Source organism: Suillus clintonianus (assembly GCF_016758775.1).
Source record: "Suillus clintonianus strain FC179 chromosome Unknown DEU56scaffold_24, whole genome shotgun sequence".
In the NCBI taxonomy this organism is placed as follows: domain Eukaryota; kingdom Fungi; phylum Basidiomycota; class Agaricomycetes; order Boletales; family Suillaceae; genus Suillus; species Suillus clintonianus.
In genome coordinates, this window is record NW_024539248.1 from 32,104 (window position 1) to 54,055 (window position 21,952).

Sequence of the window (21,952 nt, forward strand, 5' to 3'; positions counted from 1 at the left end):
ACGGCTGAAGTACTTACCGGTCGCCTAGTCGGTCTCGGCTCTTCATCATCAAGAGAGATCGTCCGTTTCACGTGGCGCGTTGCAAGGTCCTTCTCGTCTTCAAATTCTTCGACATCGGAATCCCCGTTCGCTAACGTTCCGAGTGGAGCACGGTCGGCATGCCGAGGTTCTTTGACTACTGCATGGTTCGGTGCCTCATGCACACCTGCGGAAATATTTTAGCTAAGTCTAATTTTCCAAGCATGGCAAAGCACCGGAATTATGTTGATTCCCGAGTCCGGATGGGGGCTCGTTCCAGAAAGTTTCATCTTGCTTATCGTCCCTTGAGCTTCCGACTTGTGGCTGCGAAACATTAAGGTCAGCTGCACATTGTTTATCAAGGGCGTGTTCCTTACAACTTCCCTAATGCGACGGGCTAGACTGGCTTCTAATTGCACGATACGAGCTTCATGTTGCTTGATGAGGTTGTCTCTCTGAAACCATAGGGGATCAGTGACAAATTGGAAGAAGCGAAGACGAACCCTTCGGATATCATTGTTCTTCTCCACTAACTCGCGTTCAAAGACTTCTCTGGCTTTTTGGGCAAGGCTCTGGACCAGCGTCCATTCGTTGTCATTCTAAAGCGAACGAAGTGAACAATTATCGAACAATTTCACCCGTCTTACCAAGTCATTCTGTTCATGGCGGACGGTTATATTCGTCGCTCTTTGGAGAAGTTGCGTTTCGGATTGTTCAAGGTCGCGAATGCGCGTTTTCAGAACAAGGAGCTCTTGTTCGTGCTGATCAGAAGGGGTTTCGGCAATAGCCAGGCGCTGGGTCAATTCGGATATGACTTGTTGCTTCTCAACCAGCTCGCCGCGTTGAGAGTCTGTTTTAGAGTTTAGCTCTTGGATTCGTCGCCCGCCATCGCGAGCGCGTTGTTCTGCAATCTGCTCCGTGGCTCGTTGAATGCCTTGCTGTCGGGAAAGGTCTATCTGACAGTCTAACAATTCCTTCCGAAGGCTGACAGCCAAGTCCCGTTCCGCGGATAAGGCGACGTTGGCTTCATCAAGTCTACGCTGTAATGAGCGTTCGCGCTCCTCCACAACACTGGCGCGGTTGTTGGATTCTGCCAGGGTTTCGTTCAGAGCCTACGTCACGCAATGAATGCACTGGCGGACATGACATCGGAGCACACCTACCAAGATTGTGTTATTCACGGATTGCAGACGATCCTGTAGACAGGTGAGCTCAGCGCAAGGCGAAGAAAGCGTATAATTACATGAGCTTCGCCGACGCTTTCCTTGGTGAGCCTGAGAGTAACGGACTGGTCGTCGAAACGTTCCTGAAGAACCTGGGCCAGGGTAAGCACGAAAGACCGGATTACGCTAAACTGACCTTCAGCGACGTTCGCGTTTCTGCGAATCTAATTGTAATGGTCAAAATTTCGTCGTGAGAAGAGTGCTTGAACTACCTTTCGCGGTAGCTCTCCTCTTCTCGCTTCGCATCTGCCAGTTGTGCGTACGCAGTTTTGAGTTTATCGAGGAGTGTGTCGCGCTCCGACACGAGTCTTGCACTCTGTGCTGATAACTCCCTTTCTAGGTTCCGGATGTCTGCCAGCCCCGCTTCAGCAATTTGGAGCCGCTCCCTGGTGGATTCGCCTTCGGAGGTGAGGCGCGCATTCTGCTGAACCAAAGTTTTCTCAAGATCGTTTGAGACTTCCAAACGTGATTCAAAGTCATGCGATCTGTTGTGAGCATGGACCAACTCCGCCTCGGCCTTCTGCAACCTGTGTCAAGACTTAGTAGGCGCTATCAGTAAAGTTTGGCAAGGCTCACCTCCCCTCTAGGTCCTTCATGTGTTGTTCCTGAAACGTTACAGTGTTCTGCAGGATCCGGGTTTGCGTTTTACGATCATTCATAGCTTCTTCAAACTCGGAAATTCTAAGAATGCGGTGTTACCAGCAGATGAATTGCCAAAAACGCAAAAAGCATACTCCTGTCTCATAGACTCCATCTCTTGCCGCATGTCATGTACCATCGCCTCGCGTTCTTGCAAGCTATCGCACATAGAGTTAGGTAAAACATAATGTGACGATTAGATGCGTTCATTACCGTGACTGGCTGTGAGCTAGCCGATCCTCCGCTTGTGCAAATTTGCTGAGGACATCAATTGTTTCATGCTTCTGGAGCTTCAGGTACTCAGCCATTTCTGTAACACGCTCGGCTAGATGGCCATGAGAATCGATATTCATCAAGATGACAATAACCAAACTTACAGGTTCGCTCAAGACCTGACGTTGTCGAGGCAATCAACTTTCTGTCGTTCCCAAAATGTTCCTCCAGTTCCGTGACGCGCGTCCGGGCATCTATAAGCTCCGAACCCATATTTTGCAGTTTTTCGCGCAGAAGATCGGCCACCTGTTGAGCTACATACATAATGTGCCGTGCTGTTTTCCCACAAGAAGAGATGACTCACTCCGAGTAAGCTCAGTCTGTAGCTCGTTTACAATTGTCCTTGTCTCGTTAACATTAGACAAATGCCCAGTATCGTCAAGAAATACTTCAATTGTTCGAAGTTACAACAGCAAAATGATAGTTCAGAGAATGGACTGACCTTGGAGGCCGGTACGAGCGGCGTCCCGAAGCTCCTCGAGGCTTTCCATGGTTTTTCGGGCATCGTCCACCAAGGTAGATGACGCTTGAAACTGAATTCGTAGCGCCTCATAAGAATCTCTGAGTTCGATGCAACTGAACATGGAATGAGCGAATGGGAAACGGATACACGAGATATTTAGAAACCTCCCGTTAGCCTTGTCGATTGCTTCCTTGGTTGTCAATTTAAGTTGAGCAATTCGTCGGGATAGTTCTGAGTTCTGATGAGAGGCGTCCGAGGCCTGACGAGACAACTCCGTGTTCTGTTGCGAGAGATCGGCGATGAGTATGGTCTTAATACTAAGCTGGGATTCTAGTTCGGCGTTTTGCTCCCGCTGTAGAGGTGTTGATGGACGTTTTACCAAAGAAAACTGAGGTGAGTCGGCTTACCAATTTCGCTAGTTCAGCCTTCGCCTGACGACGATTGCTAGCCATCTTTGTGATGATGAGGTCTTCTTCGGTCATCTCACTGTCAAGGACACCTAAACTTGATCGGGAACCAATCTCTTCTGTGGTTGCCTTTAATGGGGAATGTCGATAATCTGCAGGAAACTGTTGAGAAAGTTGCTGCCCGAGCATCGTAAACTTCTTGTCTTCATCGATATCTAGGAAAATGGCATCAAACAACAACATATCAGGCGCATATAATCACCACCGTGGTCCTCTTTATTCATCTCCACGTTGGGGCGCTACAAAAACATAGTTTTCAGAACCAACCTGAGAATATATGTGACATACCCTTGTTGAAAATCCACTATTTGTGCCATAAAAGGAAGAGGAGTGCTGGATACTTGGGCTGTGCGACTCCGGGCGGGAGGTTGTCGTGCTGAACTTGAAACTGGGCAAATGGAAGTTAGAGTCAGCCACATTCCTGGATGCTGCATTCTTTGCAAGATTGGAGCTCTGTATGGGTGCAAATGGTCGCTGCGAGCCGTTGCTAAACGCTGAGACTCCCGATTGCTTTTCAGTGTATCCAGGTTGTGGAGTCATGTACAGAGGCTTTTGACTATTAATGTAGTCGGGTTGATTATTGCGCGGTTTGGAGAACGGCGTCATTCTGTGTCCTTGATGAGGTTCCATCGATGGTACAGGGTGAGATGTGGTGGTTCCTTGTCAAGCGAGGATCAATGTCGAGTCTCGACGCGTTTTATTAAGTCACATGACGTACGTGATTAAAATAAACCTGCTTCTTCACCGCCAACTACAACTCGACAAGCTTGAGACGAGTCACGAGCAACAGGAAGTCTTTCGCGATAAATCGCTATTACGGCTCGAGGGTATGCCTGGGCGCTTATGTGCATCAAGGGTCGAACGTTAAACGTTATGGAAGCATCATTCGGGTCCGCAATCACAGTCTCTGGCAAGACATGAAAAAGGTGTGGAAGGATACTTAGCCCAGACTCCAGAGCAGCAGCGATGAAATCATTTATCCAGGCACATTATCACGCCTTTTCTCTCCAGCATCGCTGCACCTCTGAACCAGACGCCATATGGCTGCCTCTACGGAAATCGCAAACTTCGAGTGACATTAGGATTGGTATATAAAATGTAGTGATTGTTCTCAGCAATATGCACACACCCTTTCCCGCCCTGCTGGCTAAATAATACCTTTTAATAATTGGGAAGAAGCAGAGTCGTTATGTTAGCTGCTTGTTCATACGAGTCAACCGCCCCCAATTGTGACGGTGTCAATGCATCGTATATAGGGCAAAGGTTTGCCCAGGAGGCTGGAAAAGAATCGTGATGAGCTGAGGACGAACAAATCACACGGATCGCTTACTTGATACTCCCTTCATGTGCTGCCGGGTTTCAGAGGGACTCTCAGCCATGACGATTGCGAAGCCACTAAAGTAGTTAGTCTCGTAGATACCCAGTTCGGCTCCAAATGACTCACGCATCGAGGTGCCAGTCGATGTGACTGTCAGAGGATGAGAAAACAGTATAAAAGATATGTTGGGTTGCTTACCAGTGCAAGAACCAAGGTCCGGAGTTGTCCGTAACCCAACGTATGACCATTTGTTGACCTTGCGCACCGCTAGAGACAACGTCCCTGCGCACAGGATTTAGATAGTTGAAGGTACCGGTGCCACCTGATTGTACGACATCAAAGGCGTGCTGAATGTCTGTCAGTGTGCTTCAGCGCCAAAAAGACTGAATACAAACACCGTGCAAGTGGATTGGGTGCTAAACTCAATCAGCCACCGTGTAATCACGGAAAGGATATTACTTACGGGTGCGCCATAGCCGTTAGTAACCATGGTCAATTCCACGACTTTATTAGCCTCCAGCACGATAACACCTCCACTAGGCATCAAATCCGTCGCATCTTGCGCACCACTAAGGATTTGCAGGAGTACAGGCACGGTGGGAGGCTTGTAGTTGACACCGTTAATATAGAACAGTCCACCAGTGTTGTTGACCACCAAATTCAGGTTGATGTCCGCCATGCCATACTCAGGAATCCCCGGTGCACCAGGATTGATGAGGGGATGAAGGTTGGTCTCGAGCATCGGCATGGTGCTATTCGTGTGGATCGTGGCCGGATCTGCAGCTGGTGCGCCTTTGTATCGCAGGATGGCGGAGTTGAGGCCGCCGATAAAAGTGGAGTTGACAGTACTGGGCAGCGCGCGTATCCAATAGTTGTTCACTGGCTTATTAGCTGTAAGGACGACAGAATACCGTTGTCCGGGAAAGATCTGGAGTGAGTCGACTAAGAGTGGTTCGGTAAGCAGGCCATCTGCTTCAATGACAGTGAGGTTGTGTCCGTCGATAGTAAAATTGAACGAGGGGTCGCAGGACATTCCAATGAGTCGCAGTCTGTATCGTTTTCCATACTCGACGTTGACAACGGCAAGTTCAGACCTTGGCCCACCGGTATATCTACCAAGGCCATTAATCAACGTTGAATTTGCGCTGACGCCAATCATGTGACGGAGAACCGGGGCCATGATATGATACCTGTGGAAAAGGATGACGAGGATGCAACTAGAAGTTGATTTTGAGATTTTACCAATCGGCAATAGTAATAACTGTGGTCTCTGGCAACGATTTGAGTTAATTATCATCACTATATCTTCATGCGCTCACCGTCATCAACATCATACAAATAAGACAGGGGGTCATGTGGATCGTAAATGACTAAAGGGCCGCGGAGGCCATCACTGGATATCAGAGTCTCAGAAACATCTCGCCAAGGAGTTCAAATCGACAAACCATTGCTGCGTGGAGTAATGGCTATGGTACCAGTAAGTGCCAGCCTGATTCGGAACATCGAAGGAATGAAGAAAAGAGCCATTTTGTGCGATGGGGCACTGCGTGACGAATGAAACACCATCTGCATGGTTGGTCCCGTTCTGGAAGAGCCCATGCCAATGCTGTAATGACGTTGAAATACAGAAAATTACAGGTAGATTGCACCACTCACAACACTGGTACTTTTATACATAGAGCTATCGTCCAGCTTGTTCACCACATTTATAGCGAAGTGGTCTCCCTGTACGCGAACGGTGAGAAACATGTGGAGGATGTAAGTAGAGACTGGTACCTTGTTGGCTTGGATCAGAGGACCAGGAAATGTTCCTCCGGCGAGTGTTGTCCTGTGAATCATAAGATTGTTGATGAACATAAACAAATCTAGAGCACACTTACGAGCGTGAAAAACCATCTGGCGCAATAACTTTATTGGAGATAGTTAGATTAGTAGTAGGTTTCAGCGATCGAGAAGTGAGGGGATATGATCGTGATTGGGAGACGATGGACGCAGCATGCGTCGCTGAAAGTAATGTAAATGCAATCAATATCGAAAAATACATACTACAACATAAAACAGGGCTCGCAACAAAGCAGAACGATAGATATGGAAAGGAGGCCAAGCACAAGGTACCTAGCCATCGGCTTTATAGCACCTGAAGCTAAGTTGCGACACTGGGCTTCACATGCCAAGTCAGCATCAGAGGTCATCACTTCTCCATGTCGCTAATTCCTCAGGAACAGGAGGGAACAGGCCGCCCTCGCATATGGCTGTACTATCCCCTACGGTCTAATCATTATATCGGACCGCCATTTCATGAGTGACACTTTTCGCGGGGATTTTTGTGACATGTTGCCGTGTCGGTTTATCACGAAATATAGACCGCCACTAGGGGGAAGTAGTTGATCATTAACATGACAATAATGCACTAAGCCGCATTTGAGATACGAAGCGACGGGGGGACCCCGGTAGAGTGAAGCCACCCTGCCACAACGTTCATCCGTAGGACCGTACTATATGCAGTGCGTGCGGCTATAGTATGGCCATGCTTTTGACGACGGACATGACAGAGCCAGTGGCAGTAGAGCCTCGGTAGAGGAGCCGTATCCAGAAAACAGATCGGCTGCCTCCAAAGCCAGAAGTCACCAAAAGAAGGAAATTGTTGATTCAAGGATACTCAGCTCTGAGCGCGTCTGCGTACTTGTTGAACGACGAACGTTGAGCAAGAGGACTCTGCAGTGATCGGGAAGAGTTCGAACTTCAACCAAATATGGCGAGGTCATAACATGGCACAACAAGACAACACTTAGCTTAATCCATCAATTCCGTTTCTTCGACGACCACTTGGCAGTTGCACTAGTATAGTGCTGTACTGCAGTGTACTGCTCAGTGCTTAGTGCTCTCACTTGTCCTGTACTGATGTGTTCTGTTTATGAGTATATTCATGGACACCCAGGTCATATCACCTTGCTTGCCAAATATTATCCCGGGTCAACCCTCCCCTGATTACATCCAAATATTCGATCAGGCTTCGGGTTGCCGGTACCAGGTATATGCTTCTTGATAATAACCCATTCCCACTCATATCCATTCATGCGACGGCCCGACGGGGGGTGACAGGCCACAGCCTCTACGGAGCTCCACGGTCAATCAACCGACAAAGTCACAAATGGCCAAAAGGAGACCAACTGTATTGCCGCCTAGTCACGGTGACTGGTACTTGTGTTTTCATAGTGACGAGCGTTCCTCCTCGCACGTTGAGATATACACCAGTGACTGAATACGTTGCATTCACAGTTGTAGCGCGGTGATCGCTCTTCTGGCAGCCTTTTACATAGTTCATGTCTGAACTCCAGCAGGCCTTTACTTATCTCTACCTGCCCCCGTTCAATGCCGATCTCGGAGTTTGGAGTACGATGTACGAGCCTGGGCCTTCCCACAAGGCACTGATCCAATATTAATGGCATCATTGATAGATGACTACTAGCGAAAGTTGGTTGAGTAGGTCCTAGTAGGTCCCGGATTGCTGATTTCGAGCGCTTTGTCCACCTGACAGTGCGATTCTCAATGGTGCATACACATTGCGCTAACACAGGCTAACACTGGTAGCGCCAATCAATCAAAGATGCTTTACGCGAACGGATGGGATTTTCGCCAACTATGTAGTCAACGCTGATGAGACTGATCTGATCTACTGTCCTGCCAGATCGCCAAGTAATAATAGACTAGTTTACTAGCTTGCCTTCTTCATTTGAGTTCCAATAAACCGCATATATACCTGTCAAAACCATGCTGGGCCAGCGACTAGCGACTAGTGAGCTCTAGTGAGTCATTGGGTAGCGCGGTTGTCTGACAGCCGTTGTCAGCTTGCCAACACAGCAGCTTCCCGTAGCGACCATAGATTTATTGCAGTTCATTGGTCGTATAGTAGTACTATTGCCAGTATCCCTTCGCTTATCGTTCGAACAGCAAATAAACTGTTGTTGAATAAGGTTTATGTTTATGCTGGTAGCCTCTCATGAACGCACTGCCTTGGGCACAAGTCTGAATGTTCAGTCCAACAATGAGAAGAAACAACAACGATAGGTTAATGCATATGCATCACCCCTCGAGACAACACAATTACTCTACAGCCACATTACACGCCCCCTCTCCCGTGGTCTCCAAAGATAAGTTATTAAGCAGAGAAATAAATAAAAAATGCAAGTTAAATGTTCGACAACAGCAAATCATCATGATGTGAAGAGATGCGTAGATGCAACGATAGTTTTATAAATAAAAGAGGGGTATAACCGGGTATAAGTAGTGTGCATTAGAAATCGGAACTGAAGAATTGAATGTTCGATGACAGCGTAAATCATGTGTGTCTGGTCGTGTTGATGGAAACCAGGCGTGATTGCTCGTTTGAAGGACACAGCGAGGCCCAAGATTCTAGGAAGTTCGATTAGCTTGCTTGGGATAACTAGCACGGAACTCATACCTGGAATAGTCGCGTTGACATCGGCAAGTTGATCCCGAGCTTCAGCCATGACCACTGCAAAGCCACTACAGAGGAGTCAGTTCGTGGCTCAAACATTACCTGTGCATACGTACTGGTTCAAATGGAAGTCGATGTGGCTGGCAAACACACCATGAGAGGCGTATCATGGAATGTGACGAGGATACTCGCTCACCAATGGATAAACCATGGTCCAGAATTGTCCGTGACGAAACGTATTGTGACGTTATCCCCTGTCGATCCCATACTTACCGTGTCTCTCCAGACCGGGTTGACGAAGTTCGTTGTGTTGCTGCCCGCGTTTCTAACAACGGCAAAATTGTGCTATCAGGTGCATTAGAACGGGGAATTGCACAGAAACGAAAGAACGACGTACTCCGTGAAGGTGGATAGGATGCTAGAATGATGCTGAGTCACAGGAGGGGAGAAACACTAGGACGCACTCACTGGACCTCCGAAAGCTAAACCTGTGTTGGGAAAGGTGATCTCCACTACCTTATTCGAGGGAAGCTCGTATACGCTTCCGCTCGGCAGCAAATCTGAGGGATGCCGCGCCCCACTGAGCATTTGCAACAGAACCGGCGTCGGAGGGTTGTGGTACTGAACATCGTTAACCCTGAAGAGGTTATTAATGGTGACGGCAAGCAAGTTGATGTGGACGTCTGCTTTTCCGATCTCAGGGAAACCAGGAACCGGAACGCTGATCAGAGGCGCAAGATTCGCTTCGTTGAATGGCAAGATATAGGGTCCAGGAGAGCTCGTAGGATCTGCATCGGGCGCACCGTTGTACCTAAGGATGGCTTGATTCAAGCCACCTACAAACGTTTGGTTTGCAAAGTTGGATGGTGCGCGAACCCAGTAATTATCCACAGGCTTGTTCGCGTGGACGACGATAGAGTAGCGTTGGCCAGCGAGCACTGGAAGTGAATCCACAGTCACAGGGACAGTTTCGATGCCGTCAGCTTCGATGATCGTCATGACATGGCCATCGATAGTGAAGTTATATGATGGGTCACAAGAAAGACCGATGATACGGAACCGGTAACGATTGCCCTGCTCGACATTGATGACAGAAAGAGGCGATTTGGGTCCACCGCGGTAGCGCCCCAGACCATTGATGAGGGTGGAGTTGTAGGTGACGGGGCCAAGGATTTTGTTCAGCTTAGTCGTAGGATCGTGGTACCTGAAATAACTTGTAAGATTTAGAATGCAAGAGGCTGACAAGGCAACTCATACCAGTCGGAAAGCGTGATTATTGTGCTCTCTGTGCCAATGCTGGTCAATGATCAGTCTAAACATGAAAGGAAAGATACGAACCATCATCTATGTCATACAATTCTTGATGTGGATCGTCAGGGTCATATATGACAAGTGGTCCTCTAAGACCGTCGCCTGGAAGCAAAGCTGTATAGCAAAGATCGCATAGACAATTACGGATACTCACAATACTGGGTGGAAAAATGCGAGTGATACCTATCGTACGACATGCTTTAGCCTTGCTCCTCCACATAAAATAGGAGCACGAACCAAAAAGTTCCAGTCTGGTTGGGTGCGGTAAATTGGTGGAGGAAGGAGCGATTTTGAGGGATCGGACACTGAGTGATGAACGAGGCACCATCTGCCCAGTTCGTCTTCTTTTGTTGGATGCCATGCCAGTGCTTTGAAGGTTGTCAGAGACGATGCGGTGACAGAAAGGGTATAGCACGTACTACGCTCGTCGACAAAGCCATGTTTTTGTCCTGTAATCTGTTCACGACATTGATGCTAAAGTTGTCATTCTTCGAAGAAAATCAGCGTCAGACCGTGGACAAAACGCTCGCGCGAACCTTCTGCGCTTTGATGAGAGGGCCAGGAAACATCCCTCCTGCGAGTGTTGCCCTGTGCAGTATAACGATGAAGATGCACAGAGGAACATGTAAGCATTAACTCACGACCGTGCAAAGCCGTCAGGCGCAATTACTTTATTAGCAATAATGAGTTCAGTGACAGGCTGGATGGTGGACGGGAGCGCGCTAGACGGCGAGGGATCAGAGTCGGATCTTGAAGTTACCGACCCTGCGTGTGACGAGGCAAGAAGACAGCCGGCGAGGACGATACGGAGAAACATTATGAGCAGGATGAGATAAAATATGATACTAAACCCTGGAAACAGACGCGGAGATCAACCCGGAGGTAACAGAATAGACAAATCATAAACAGACTTGTGATATCTGCCGCGATTGGATCTAGCGACAAGAGTGTGATGGCGGCGTTCTAAGTCGACGGACGGACGGAGCCTTCGGGTCGTTAGAGCCACAGACTACTCTGGAAATGATGCGCAAGAAGACAAGCAGTGTACATTGTGAAATTGGGCATGTCCTGGCTTTTGTACAGGTCAGTAGAGGTCAGTTGGTCTGGATCGAAACGGAACAGGTCGAAAAGATGACGACAGGTGACGCACTACGGGATAGTAGTTGCAGTATGAAGCTATTCCATAAGACAGCATAATACCAATGGAATAAACATTGTGAAACTAAACTGCACGATGTGAAACCTTAGCAGCTTGTGCGCCGCTCTTCCGGCGGGCTGATACATCATATATGATATACCGCATATCAAATGAAGTGGACATGATTGTGTGATTAAAAAGTATCCAAGGGGTGATATGTAGCTTGAAGCAGGCACCGTTAGCTTGATGTGGCAGTAGTTGAGCAAGACTCACTACTACTAGCGAACAATGGCATGAAACGGTCACGGAGGAAGAGGACCAGTATGGTCAGGTGACACGATGCTGCCAGTTTGTATGATAATGATGTCGATCTGGGACAGTCTGGGACTCCATCGAAGGTCATCACACAGTCAGTCATGTTCGCGACAACTCACCATTCTTGCTATGATGTCAAAGATCTTGATCAATAACCAATTCACTGATATTAAGCAAGGGACATACCTTCGTACCGCTACACCGGCGTAGCCGACGCTCTGTAGCAGAGGACGCCCGATACGATAACCCTTGCGCTGCTGTCCTCCAAGCCAACACGGCGCACTAAATTCGATTCAGCTGTATGACGTAGTAGTACTGCCACGATGCAGGTTCCTGTCGGTTCCAGTATCAGCTACTGAAAGTTACGGTTCGGGGGTTGTAGGGGACTGTGCGTTATATATCTTCTCTCGAACTCTAACATGTCCTGAACAGTCTTGAAGCATTATGTAGAAGCCGGATCCTCCTTGCATCCCGACAACCGTTACAATCCCAACGTACGTCATGGGGGAAGCAATTGTACGATCAAGTACAGTCACTATGAAACCGGCTTCAAGGGGGCCACCTACACGGATGAATTGTCTAAGTCACCTGCAAAATTGGTGGTGGCACGCTGACGGGTGCCTGCCAGTGACTTCAAGCGGTGAAGGTGATTCGTCGGGTTTCGCCGTTTCGGTTGAGCACTAACAGTGGGTGGCTGTGCTTCTTTTTGCTTGCTCACTGTTACTGGCGTGTTACCCTCGCTCCAGGTCGCAGTCATGCTCAACATACAGAATCATTCAGATTTTCTGTGTGCGTCGTTTCCAGCGGTTTTCATCGTTTGAAACATTACCTTACGAAATACGCTCGATTCTACATTTTGCCTTGGTGTGCTAAATGAGCAGTACGGGGAACAACCATCACAGGACGCTCCGAGTCTCGCTTGACCTTGGCGTGCCACTTTCGCTGATCAGTGACTGACCTTGACATTGCCCACTTCTTTAGCACAGGTTCTTCCACTGACCCTAGTCGGTCATCTTTTGGTCTCAGCGCTTAGTGTAATCATGCCACTGACCTCGTGCAGGACAAGCCCGCCGTCTTCTCTTACCACTCGATCAGATCCTCATTGTTTTGCTTAATCGTACCACCCTGCGTAGAATGCCAATCTGTCAGGTTTGAAGGTAGGCCACTCCGTATCACCTTCGTATCTGTTTTGTGATCCTCACACTCTATCTATGGTCATCAGCGCAAAAAACTTCCAAGTCCCTTCCAAGCGCATACTACCGCAAGAATCTACGTGTCTATCACTGTCAACTGGAGACACTGGAAGTCAGCCATCCGAGTCCCATTATCCGATGGATCTGTAGCATGGGGCGATACCATGACCCTGTAAAATCCATGGAAACTTTTGAACGTAATTTGAGTACTTGATCCTCGATTTACGTATCATCACATGCAGTATCAGTGGAGATCAGGGCGTCCTATGAGGTCGATTGAATGCTGGGAAATGGTAAAATGATTGGAAAACTTCAAAGTCAGGATGAGGCTATAAGCTGCTCAATCATGGAGATGAGCCATTCAATGAGTAACTACTACTCATTCCGCACATCTACTCACATCCCATAGAACTGTCCTTTGTACCCGTTCGTGGTGTCCACCCTTCCCTCACGTTGAAGACTGCTGCTGTGCATGGTTGCGACGATCAGGACGGCGCACTGTTTGATGTGAGTGATACTGGCCTCTGCTGTCAGCTTTGCTGACGGAACACTAACTCAAGTCCCACCTGAACAATGCTGTGCAGCATTTTCAGTTGGTTCTTGACCAGTGTCCCATTGACCATCCTGGCTACACAGCGGCACTCACCTACCTCGTGTACGCCCGCCTTGAAGACAATATTCGAAAGGATCTTCAAGATATTGATAATACTACCTCCCTCTTCCGCACAGGGAACTGCATGACTTATTGTCGGTCAGCTCGTGGTTTCTACCATAATTCAGAGCATTACCTGCCATTGTTGTGTAACAAAGTTTCATGTGGCGGCCGTGTATCCTTGTCATCTATATTGAGCACACTTGTACTCAGACAGTGGAAGCTTCAGCGTTCACAAACAGACAACCTTCATACACCAACCGTCCCAGGACGGCCGTTCTGAGCATTGATTATGGCCCCAGCAAAAATGACGTCAGCAAAGTGTGGCTCTGGCTGATCGCCCACTTGGAAGGCACGAACGCCTATCACGCATTGTGTTCTTTGTTGATGAGCCTTGTTAATAGCGAATGGCCACGGCAAACGATCCATTGTCGCCAGCTTGTGCCATTCTGATCATATCGATGATATAAAACCGACGAAGATTAAAATCGCAGGCGAGAAAATATGGGCATTCAGTCGCATATCCCCCTAGCCATACTGAGGCCGCATGTTGGTGTAAGCTGCCTACCTACTTGGGGATAGGTCATCAAGGTTCACTGGGCAGGCCCATCCTGCATGCGGAACTGCAGCGCACAGAGGTATACAGTCGCCTCCGATCCGGCGGTCAGTGGGCTATTCGCCTGTGATGAATTGCCAATGCAAGCCATTAAGATCCTTGAGCTTGAAATGTTAGCTGCATGGTGCGGTGAGAGTTTAACTTACCCTGTTTTGGAAATTTGCAATCAAGGCAACGAAGGCGCTGAGGCTGCTTTAAGGGCAGCGCTCACCAGTCGCAGCTAGCCTCATAGCCTCATATGTGTTGGTATCACAGTGATGAGGGCGTTGAACGTTGCAACGGTGAGCGCCAGCCATCTAGCCGGGCCCTCAAGCATTCCAGAACGTTCTTGTGTATTACAGGGGATTTAGAGAATGGATGGGTTGTGCCACTTGACGAAAGCCATCTCTTCGACTGAGTGGAAGTAGTTCCTCCCTTCAGGTCGATTCTATGTAGCCGTGGTCCCTGTCCATTCCCACCTAATATTAGTGAAATTGGCCTATCATTGATCAAGATCAGCGAAAAGAACGGAAATTGTGAAATTGGTTACATGTAGCGCCCATCAACGCCACAAGATGCATAAATGGAGCAGACGGAGTCACTGCAGCTATGAGGTCCAGGCTTGTGAGAAAGGCCCTGAAGAGGGCGCAGGTGTTGGTGAACGTAGAGTGCCAAAAAAGGCAGTTGAACTTCCCTGTCGGGGATCAACTTGAATTTCAGCTTGAAGAATCCGCTTCACATGACCCAACATGAGCCTCCCCAGGCATCCCCAATGATTGAATATTGCCCATGCATAGTAAGTGCTTATACGATGCGCGTGATACGGTGGCCAAGTACTTTCAACCAACCCATGCCAATCGGGCCGACATTAATTATCGGACCAGACTTTCAAGTTCTCTAGATCTGTTCCATCACCGGTCTGGTACCGCCGTGATCAAGCATCCGAGTCCATATGGCCTTCTACGCCCCAGCTTATAATTATGTACGTGTCAGACGTATGCACCGGCAGTTGAACGGTCTCACCAACGGCCGGGAATTTAGTATGGCTAAATCCCCTTGCATATCTGTTCTCCTTGTATCTAGCACACGGACGCCCTTCGGTAGGTTTCGAAGGTAGCAAACTAAACTTTCCAGCTCACAGGTTCCAAGATCATGGTACGGAATCGGACCCACGAACGTGTTAGGACCAAAGTTTAAATAGTACTACTACTAGTAAGTTAGTCTATTGCCAGTGCCTACCAATTGATCCACTGACCCTCATCGACAGGCACGGAACGTCAGGCAACCAACTCATCAAGGCTATGTATTGGGATCGTTACGGGAAGCGCTTGCCCATAGGTATAAAACATGAGCATCACTAATAGTTCGGATCCTACTTCTGCCTCGCAAACTTGTCACCATGCCATCCAAGGCCCGAGCATTGTTCGAGCTCACCAGGCTTCACTGGTTCCCTGTTGGGTGCGACTTCATGTTCTGGCCCTTCGGTAAGTTAGACAATGAGATGACTTACTTGTTCATTCTAATGCACATGTGATGCCTAGCTTGGGGTTCCCTGTCGGCGTCCTATCGTGTGGCATTGCCTATGAGCGACGTCGTGAAAAATACCTTGTTCTATGCATTGATAGGCATACTAGTACACAGCGCAGGTTGTGTGATAAATGACATACTCGACCGGGACTTTGACCGCAAAGTTGGTACGTCCCAGTTTTTTCCTGACCGTCAACGGTCTCTTGATGCTGTTTTATGGAACAGAACGTTCGAAGGGCCGACCAATCGCCTCGGGAGCCGTTACCAGGACTGAGGCTTCAATTCTTCTTGCGGTTCTTGTTACCGCCATCTTTTACATGTTTTCAACTGCTGGTTCAACAGCGTGAGTAACGCATCTACAAAATCTCAACATCTCTCTGACTGTTTTTAGCTTCACACTCGGTGTTGTCGGGCTCCCAACTTGTGGTGGGGCGTATCCGCTGATGAAGCGCTGGATGTACTGGCCTTCTCTGTTCCTAGGTATGGCCTATGTTTTTTTATTTAAAACTTTAAAGTATATCGATTTATTTTGTTTAAGGTTTTGCTGCTAGCTGGGCCGTCCCATTCACTTGGGTCGCAACGACGGGTCAGTTCAATTGGGGCATGATCCTGAATGTGGCGATTGCATCCTGCTGGTAAGTGCGGATAACGGCGGATGAGTTCAGAGTTGTTGACAAGGCCCTCATAGCTGGACATGTCTTTACGACACCATTTACGCTTGTCAGGTGACTCAACTGAAGGTTTTTGTGAAGACATCTCGTGCTGATCATATTATTATTATTATTATAATATTTTAGGACAAGAAGGACGACGAGAAAGCCGGAGTCAAGTCCATGGCGGTTCGTCTGGGCGACGGCATTCGTCCTGTACTGAGTTTATTTGACGTAACCTTCCTCGTGTGCATGATGTATGCGGGGTACTTGAACGACCAGCGTCTTCCGTTCTACGTGATCAGTGTCATCGCGCCGTTCCTGCTCTGTCTCTGGCACATATGGTCATTTGACCATAATGATCCCAAAGATAGCTGGAAGAAATTCACGGTATGGACAATTGACATATCAACATGCTCTAATGTTGATATTGTATTGTATTCCAGGCAGGCCGTCACGGTGCGGCGATGGTTTGCGTTGGATTGGTCGTGGACCACTACTTTAAACTCGCATCGCTCACCGCTTAAGCATACACCTCTGATCTAGTTTCACATTTCACTAGATGATATGTTTCGAGTTCTCTGAATAGACGGCCAACACCAATACCAGCCTAATGTCTTCCTGTGCACCAGGAATCATCATATGAATGTTACTTACCGTGTGATATGTACTGTTCTGTTTCAAAGAGGATATTCATCAATCTTGAGATTATGAATGAACGCAAATGCATCCAAAAGACAAGAAAGGAGTAACCGATGAGTTTTATGTAACGGCGGTTATAACGATGATGATGATCTATGTTAACTCATCGTCCCGCATTTCCCAACCCAACCCAATCTATACGACCGCCTGCCCGCTCACGCACCCCATCATCAGCGCATCGACACTACCGCCCGTCTTCTCATCCAGCCACGCGTCAAACTCCTTGAAGAGCTTCATTGCCTGACTTCCATCCGCCTCAGCCTTTTTCGCAGGCCACATGCGCTTCTCCTGTATCCCGATGAAGTTCACCTTCATCCCGTTCGCATCAGAAGATCTGGGATGTGCGTTCGGGGGTGGCGGCCATTTGATCGTCATGTCCACCGTCCACACGTCAGTTCCGTAGAACGACGCTTCTTTGATGTGGTGGCGCGCATACTCCTCAGGTGGGCTGTTATCTAGCGTCCATTCTAGGACATGCGCATCGAATGCAATCACTGTAACAAGAGTTCAGTATATGCGATACCAAGGTAACGAGCTTAAGTAGGGAGACTCACCAGTCCACATTATTCCTGGGTGATCAATCTTCAACGTCAGACTCCTCGTTCCCTTACTCTCGTCAAGGGTATCATTAGCAGCTGAAACCGTGAACTGCTCTGCTGGCGGCCAAGGCGCGTCATACGCCGGGTCTAGTGGGAGGTCAATCTTGTATGGGGAGAGGAACTATATATAAACCATACGTCAGCACTGGCCATTACATATAAGTAGACGGATATTAAAGCCTCACCGCTGAGAACGGATACAACGTATCCCAATCACCATTCCAGTCGTCCATGACAACAGCCTTGGGGGGCACCCCATCAGCGCCAAAGCGTGCCGTGATGTCATGCACAAGGTCATCAAAGCCGGGCGCGCCATCCGCAGCTGCAAGATGGAGGTGTTGCTCGCGTGTGTTCAACTAGACCATACGCGCTCAGTTTCCTATACAATACGGACGGGAACTGGCACTTACGTCCTCCTTGTGAAGCACAAATAGCCTCTTTTGATGATATTTATCAAATACCTCCTTTCTGGCAAACACTGCCATCATTACGCCCACTCCAAGGAGCAGAATTATGACTGCTTTACGCAGAGCAGGCAGACCAAATCGATGAACGAATGGTGTAGTGAGGTTAAGCGTGTAGGAGCCCAGGACCGCTACAATGGAAGCAATGATATATTCTGCCGGAGCCTCAGAGCCAATACGGCCAGTCTGTGAGGGCGATGTGAGGAGGGAGGTACAAGGAAAGATAAATCACTCGCCAGCGGTACGAACACAACCAAAGTCGCAGACGTCAGTTGAGTCCCCGTCAACAGCGGGATGGTCTGGCCTAGAGCATATGTCCATAGGCTCACCGAGCCGTCATTGCCCTCCGTCTTGTCATTTTTGACGGAGGCACTCAAATAGCCAGTCACACGGTCAACAAGTAAGGCCACAAATGTCGAGAGTGCACTAAGGAAGAACACCACACTGGATCCAATACCAGCAAGCTGGCCCGCCGCACCCAAGAACGCATATGCAAGGAGCTGTGCGTGCAGGAGGGCTTTTTCAGGGACCGGGGCAAAAGGCAATTGACTTAAGAGGGCTCCTGTGGGGAAACGTTAGTGTGAGTCACGATGACAGGAAAGCATTGAAAGAAAATAGACAGATTCCAAGCACAAAATAACAAGTGACACCAGAGTCGATTCAAGGATGGGGAGTTGCAGAAAATCATGGTACGTGCTCAAATAAAAACACGCACCACACATAGCCGCGGGGCCATATAATATCAACGGCTCAAATTCGCCCTTGAACCAACTCATTCCCCGGCCCAACACCTGCTGCATCACGAATGCAACGGCATTCGCCCCAATAATAGCTCCCAGCCCTCCAGCGGTTACAGAAAGCAATGCCCTCGCCATCGTTGCACCTCTTGTACTTGACCCGCTAGCGCTTCTGACAAGCACACAACTGGCAATGAAAAGCAGCGAGTACATCACTTCGGCTGTGCGGAACGAATATACCAAGAATACCCCCAGGTACGCAAAGAAGACGGTACTAGGGCGCCCGTATCCTGATGCGAGCCCTGGCAGCGGTGAGGCAGATGAGGTAAGGTGCTCAATCAATGCGAGTGTATTTTCGGCCATGTGCTGGAATGAGAATCCACTTCAGGATCAGTAGGAGTGAATTCTGAGAGGTCCGCAGAACAGACCTGTGCAACGCCTGCCTCGATGTTTTCCACCAGATCCTGTAACACATTAGTATATCCCGTTAATTAGGTAGTAAAGCTGCATACCCCGCGCATGTGGTACATATAGCTGTTACCCACAACTGCCATCTACACAATGCAGTTAGCATTGGAAGCTTCACGGACGAAAAAGAATAGTAGGCAGAAGAGAGAACGGACGTACGTCAAGCCCGGTGACGTTCAAGTAGTACTCAAACTGCCGGAAATCAGTGCTTATACCGGCATGCATATTAGTGCAACAAAATAAAGAGAGGACGAGAGACATACTCAGAGAGTAGCACGCCTGAGCTGAAGATCTCATTTGCAAAGATTGTTCCGTATGGCCTTTGTGCATTTGCATTAGCACAAGTTCGAAAGAAAATTAGCAAGAAAACTGACCGAGGCACATGTGAATACGCCTGAATCATCTCGTGAGAAGTCGCCTGGAACAGAAGTTCAGGGCCTGTGGTGCCAGCAGCTACAGACCCGTGTCAGCTCCATCATATGCCGTATATGTGAACAGCTGACCTTCCAAATTGACGACAGCACGGACGCTGGAAGAATGGTGTGAGGTTGTGCATAATATGAGTTATAACGGTGAGACGCACGTAGACGCAGTGGGGTGCTGCGTCGAGTAAAGGTGCGACCCGTCCTGGAGAGACTCTTCGGCATTGTTGAATACTACGGCTGCATTAGCACAGATTCTACCGACATAGTATCGTAAATGGACAAAAACTCACAAAATATAACTGCATGCTTTGGCTCCCACCCAGGGGTATTTACCAACACCCGCACACACTCAATCATAACACCTACTGCAAGCGCGTCATCTGCAGCGCCTGGACTGGGAAGAGTACTATCAAGATGTGAGTTTATAAGCACGGCATCAACTTTTCCCTCGTCCGTGCCATCGCTCAGGCGGATGATGATATTGCTCAGGTTGACATAACGTTTGTATAACCGCGCGGCCATCATATCAAAGCTGTTGGGCAGACCCAGGAAGCAATATAAGACACGAAAGGGTATTAAAAGTGATGAAGCAGGCGACGCACCGATGACTCCCATTGCCCTCTTGCCTCCATACCTCACATTCGAGTTTACGGTCGGGATGAGCGGCTACGACACGGTCACACTCCTCTTTGAGCTGGAAAGCTTTCTCTGTCATCCAAAGATCCGCGAGGGCGTGTTCGCGGGTGCCAGGTGTGCGGTATCCGATATCCTCTGACAGGTACTTGGCATATTGGAGGATTGTTGCTTCAGAGAGCTGAGGCAAGGAGGTCACGGGGTCATATCTGGTGGTTGAAATTCAAGTTAGGTCCAACGGACAGACAAAAAGTCGTCAGTTAGCATTGACTCGTGTCGGGACCCAAATAATAACGCACTGGTCTACGATGGGCGTAGGTAACGCTGTCGGGATGAAAATAAGTTGACTAGGTTCAATTGTTGGATTGATGACGAGAATACATACAATACTGGTGCTTCAATGCAAGCCATGGTAATCCAATGAGCAGTGGTGCTAGTGCGAGCAGAGACTGCACTGGCCCCCATCGTCGCGTCCTATTAACCATGGTATCGGGGCCAAGTCAAGGTTGACCTAGTACTGTTTAGACGGTGACCTGAGACTGTAAGCAAAGCAAAAGTGCTGCGGCTGAACAAACAGAAAGTAATATGGTAGAATGAGTATCACAGTAGTAACATGCGTCGTGACTGAAACGTTTCAACTTGAAGCAAATAGAGAAAGTACTAGCGTAAAAGCTCTAAGTAGCAAGTTGAATACGTACAGCCTCTGCAGGTGGGAATCAATAAAGGAAATCAATTTTCAACCAAAATTTATGTAAATGGAGTAAGTGCGTTTCATGATATCTGCATCCACTGGCACATGCCAGCAGTACAAGTGGGCTCGACGTGGCAAGTGACTCGCAAGCTTTACACCAGGCCACGTCGTACCTGCGCTGTCGACAACGGGGGGAACGTGTTACAATCCGATAATTTTGCGGTGGTGCATGGGTGTACAGTACACAAAGAGGCCTGTCACTTGCACTTGACAGTCGGTCGGACTCGGTTGACAGTCGTGAGTTAGAACAGCTCTTGCTACTGTACTCACAGCAGATCTCACACTCACAAAATTCCCGGTGGACGCAAGCCGACCGTCGTTGCTTTACGCGCAGCAAGAAGTCTGTTTAACGTCAGCTGAACAACGAGTATGTTCACGGGCAGCGGGCTACCACATGGAACCGAGTGTACTCTGCCCGTGTTATATTGTTGAAGGCTTACGATCCGGAGTTCTTGACTGCGACAGTGACTTACTGCTTCAATCCTATTTCGCTGCTTCAGTATTCCTAAAAGATTTTGTTCTGCTGTCTAGGCCACACATTGCTAGTACTGGTTGCAACTCGGTAGTGCATACTCAGTACTCAGTCACTGGCATTTCCATCATTATGTCTTCTACTTGACTCAGACTCGTTTGCTGATGTATCATGGTTTCTGCAGTGTATAGTAAGTGCTATAAAGGATACCGTCGTGCTGGACCAGATGGAGTTGGTTTGAGTGGGAATAAACCCAATGATGAGATTGACAATCAGAAGACCCAGAGAACAAGGTCGGCGCACCGTCAGCACACAAACGTCCATCGATAGAGGTACCCGTTCCTTCCTTCCTAGAGCCTAGTTAGTAGGCTGATACCATAATTATGGTATACAGGCGTCTTTGACCATTCGTGATCTTCATTCAACTACGAAAGGACGCTCTCAAGGTAGACGATATTTC

At 48.5% G+C, this 21,952-nt stretch overlaps 5 protein-coding genes across 5 annotated transcripts; 2 read left to right on the forward strand and 3 right to left on the reverse strand.

Annotated features, from left to right (window-relative positions):
* Positions 1–3,811: 3,811 nt before the first annotated feature.
* On the reverse strand, positions 3,812–6,498 carry DEU56DRAFT_794922 (laccase). Its single transcript, XM_041352818.1, has 12 exons — positions 6,282–6,498; positions 6,178–6,229; positions 6,058–6,126; positions 5,847–6,007; positions 5,721–5,794; positions 5,644–5,671; positions 4,865–5,591; positions 4,797–4,817; positions 4,600–4,748; positions 4,528–4,551; positions 4,414–4,478; positions 3,812–4,360 (listed from the first exon to the last, which is right to left on the reverse strand). Exons 1-12 carry the CDS (start codon positions 6,443–6,445, stop codon positions 4,245–4,247), a joined length of 1,650 nt encoding a protein of 549 aa, XP_041209928.1. The 5' UTR covers positions 6,446–6,498; the 3' UTR covers positions 3,812–4,244.
* A 1,896-nt stretch (positions 6,499–8,394) lies between these two features.
* Positions 8,395–11,089, reverse strand: DEU56DRAFT_266915 (laccase). Its single transcript, XM_041345368.1, has 13 exons — positions 10,813–11,089; positions 10,708–10,759; positions 10,591–10,659; positions 10,409–10,539; positions 10,326–10,354; positions 10,199–10,273; positions 10,118–10,145; positions 9,329–10,064; positions 9,258–9,278; positions 9,057–9,205; positions 8,977–9,000; positions 8,864–8,928; positions 8,395–8,814 (listed from the first exon to the last, which is right to left on the reverse strand). Exons 1-13 carry the CDS (start codon positions 10,986–10,988, stop codon positions 8,741–8,743), a joined length of 1,629 nt encoding a protein of 542 aa, XP_041209929.1. The 5' UTR covers positions 10,989–11,089; the 3' UTR covers positions 8,395–8,740.
* A 2,131-nt stretch (positions 11,090–13,220) lies between these two features.
* Positions 13,221–14,347, forward strand: DEU56DRAFT_794952 (uncharacterized protein). Its single transcript, XM_041352819.1, has 4 exons — positions 13,221–13,558; positions 13,606–13,918; positions 14,038–14,149; positions 14,232–14,347. Exons 2-4 carry the CDS (start codon positions 13,632–13,634, stop codon positions 14,307–14,309), a joined length of 477 nt encoding a protein of 158 aa, XP_041209930.1. The 5' UTR covers positions 13,221–13,558; positions 13,606–13,631; the 3' UTR covers positions 14,310–14,347.
* Positions 14,348–15,331: 984 nt separating this feature from the next.
* DEU56DRAFT_267111 (UbiA prenyltransferase family) lies at positions 15,332–16,923 on the forward strand. Its single transcript, XM_041345370.1, has 8 exons — positions 15,332–15,548; positions 15,606–15,758; positions 15,817–15,934; positions 15,983–16,071; positions 16,130–16,226; positions 16,280–16,316; positions 16,389–16,631; positions 16,688–16,923. Exons 1-8 carry the CDS (start codon positions 15,464–15,466, stop codon positions 16,766–16,768), a joined length of 903 nt encoding a protein of 300 aa, XP_041209931.1. The 5' UTR covers positions 15,332–15,463; the 3' UTR covers positions 16,769–16,923.
* A 9-nt stretch (positions 16,924–16,932) lies between these two features.
* DEU56DRAFT_266626 (uncharacterized protein) lies at positions 16,933–21,005 on the reverse strand. Its single transcript, XM_041345367.1, has 17 exons — positions 20,655–21,005; positions 20,569–20,593; positions 20,239–20,478; positions 19,927–20,168; positions 19,795–19,867; positions 19,715–19,740; positions 19,586–19,664; positions 19,475–19,531; positions 19,371–19,419; positions 19,256–19,297; positions 19,172–19,207; positions 18,722–19,109; positions 18,243–18,568; positions 17,953–18,192; positions 17,728–17,898; positions 17,498–17,663; positions 16,933–17,437 (listed from the first exon to the last, which is right to left on the reverse strand). Exons 1-17 carry the CDS (start codon positions 20,752–20,754, stop codon positions 17,079–17,081), a joined length of 2,619 nt encoding a protein of 872 aa, XP_041209932.1. The 5' UTR covers positions 20,755–21,005; the 3' UTR covers positions 16,933–17,078.
* Between the last annotated feature and the right edge of the window lie 947 nt (positions 21,006–21,952).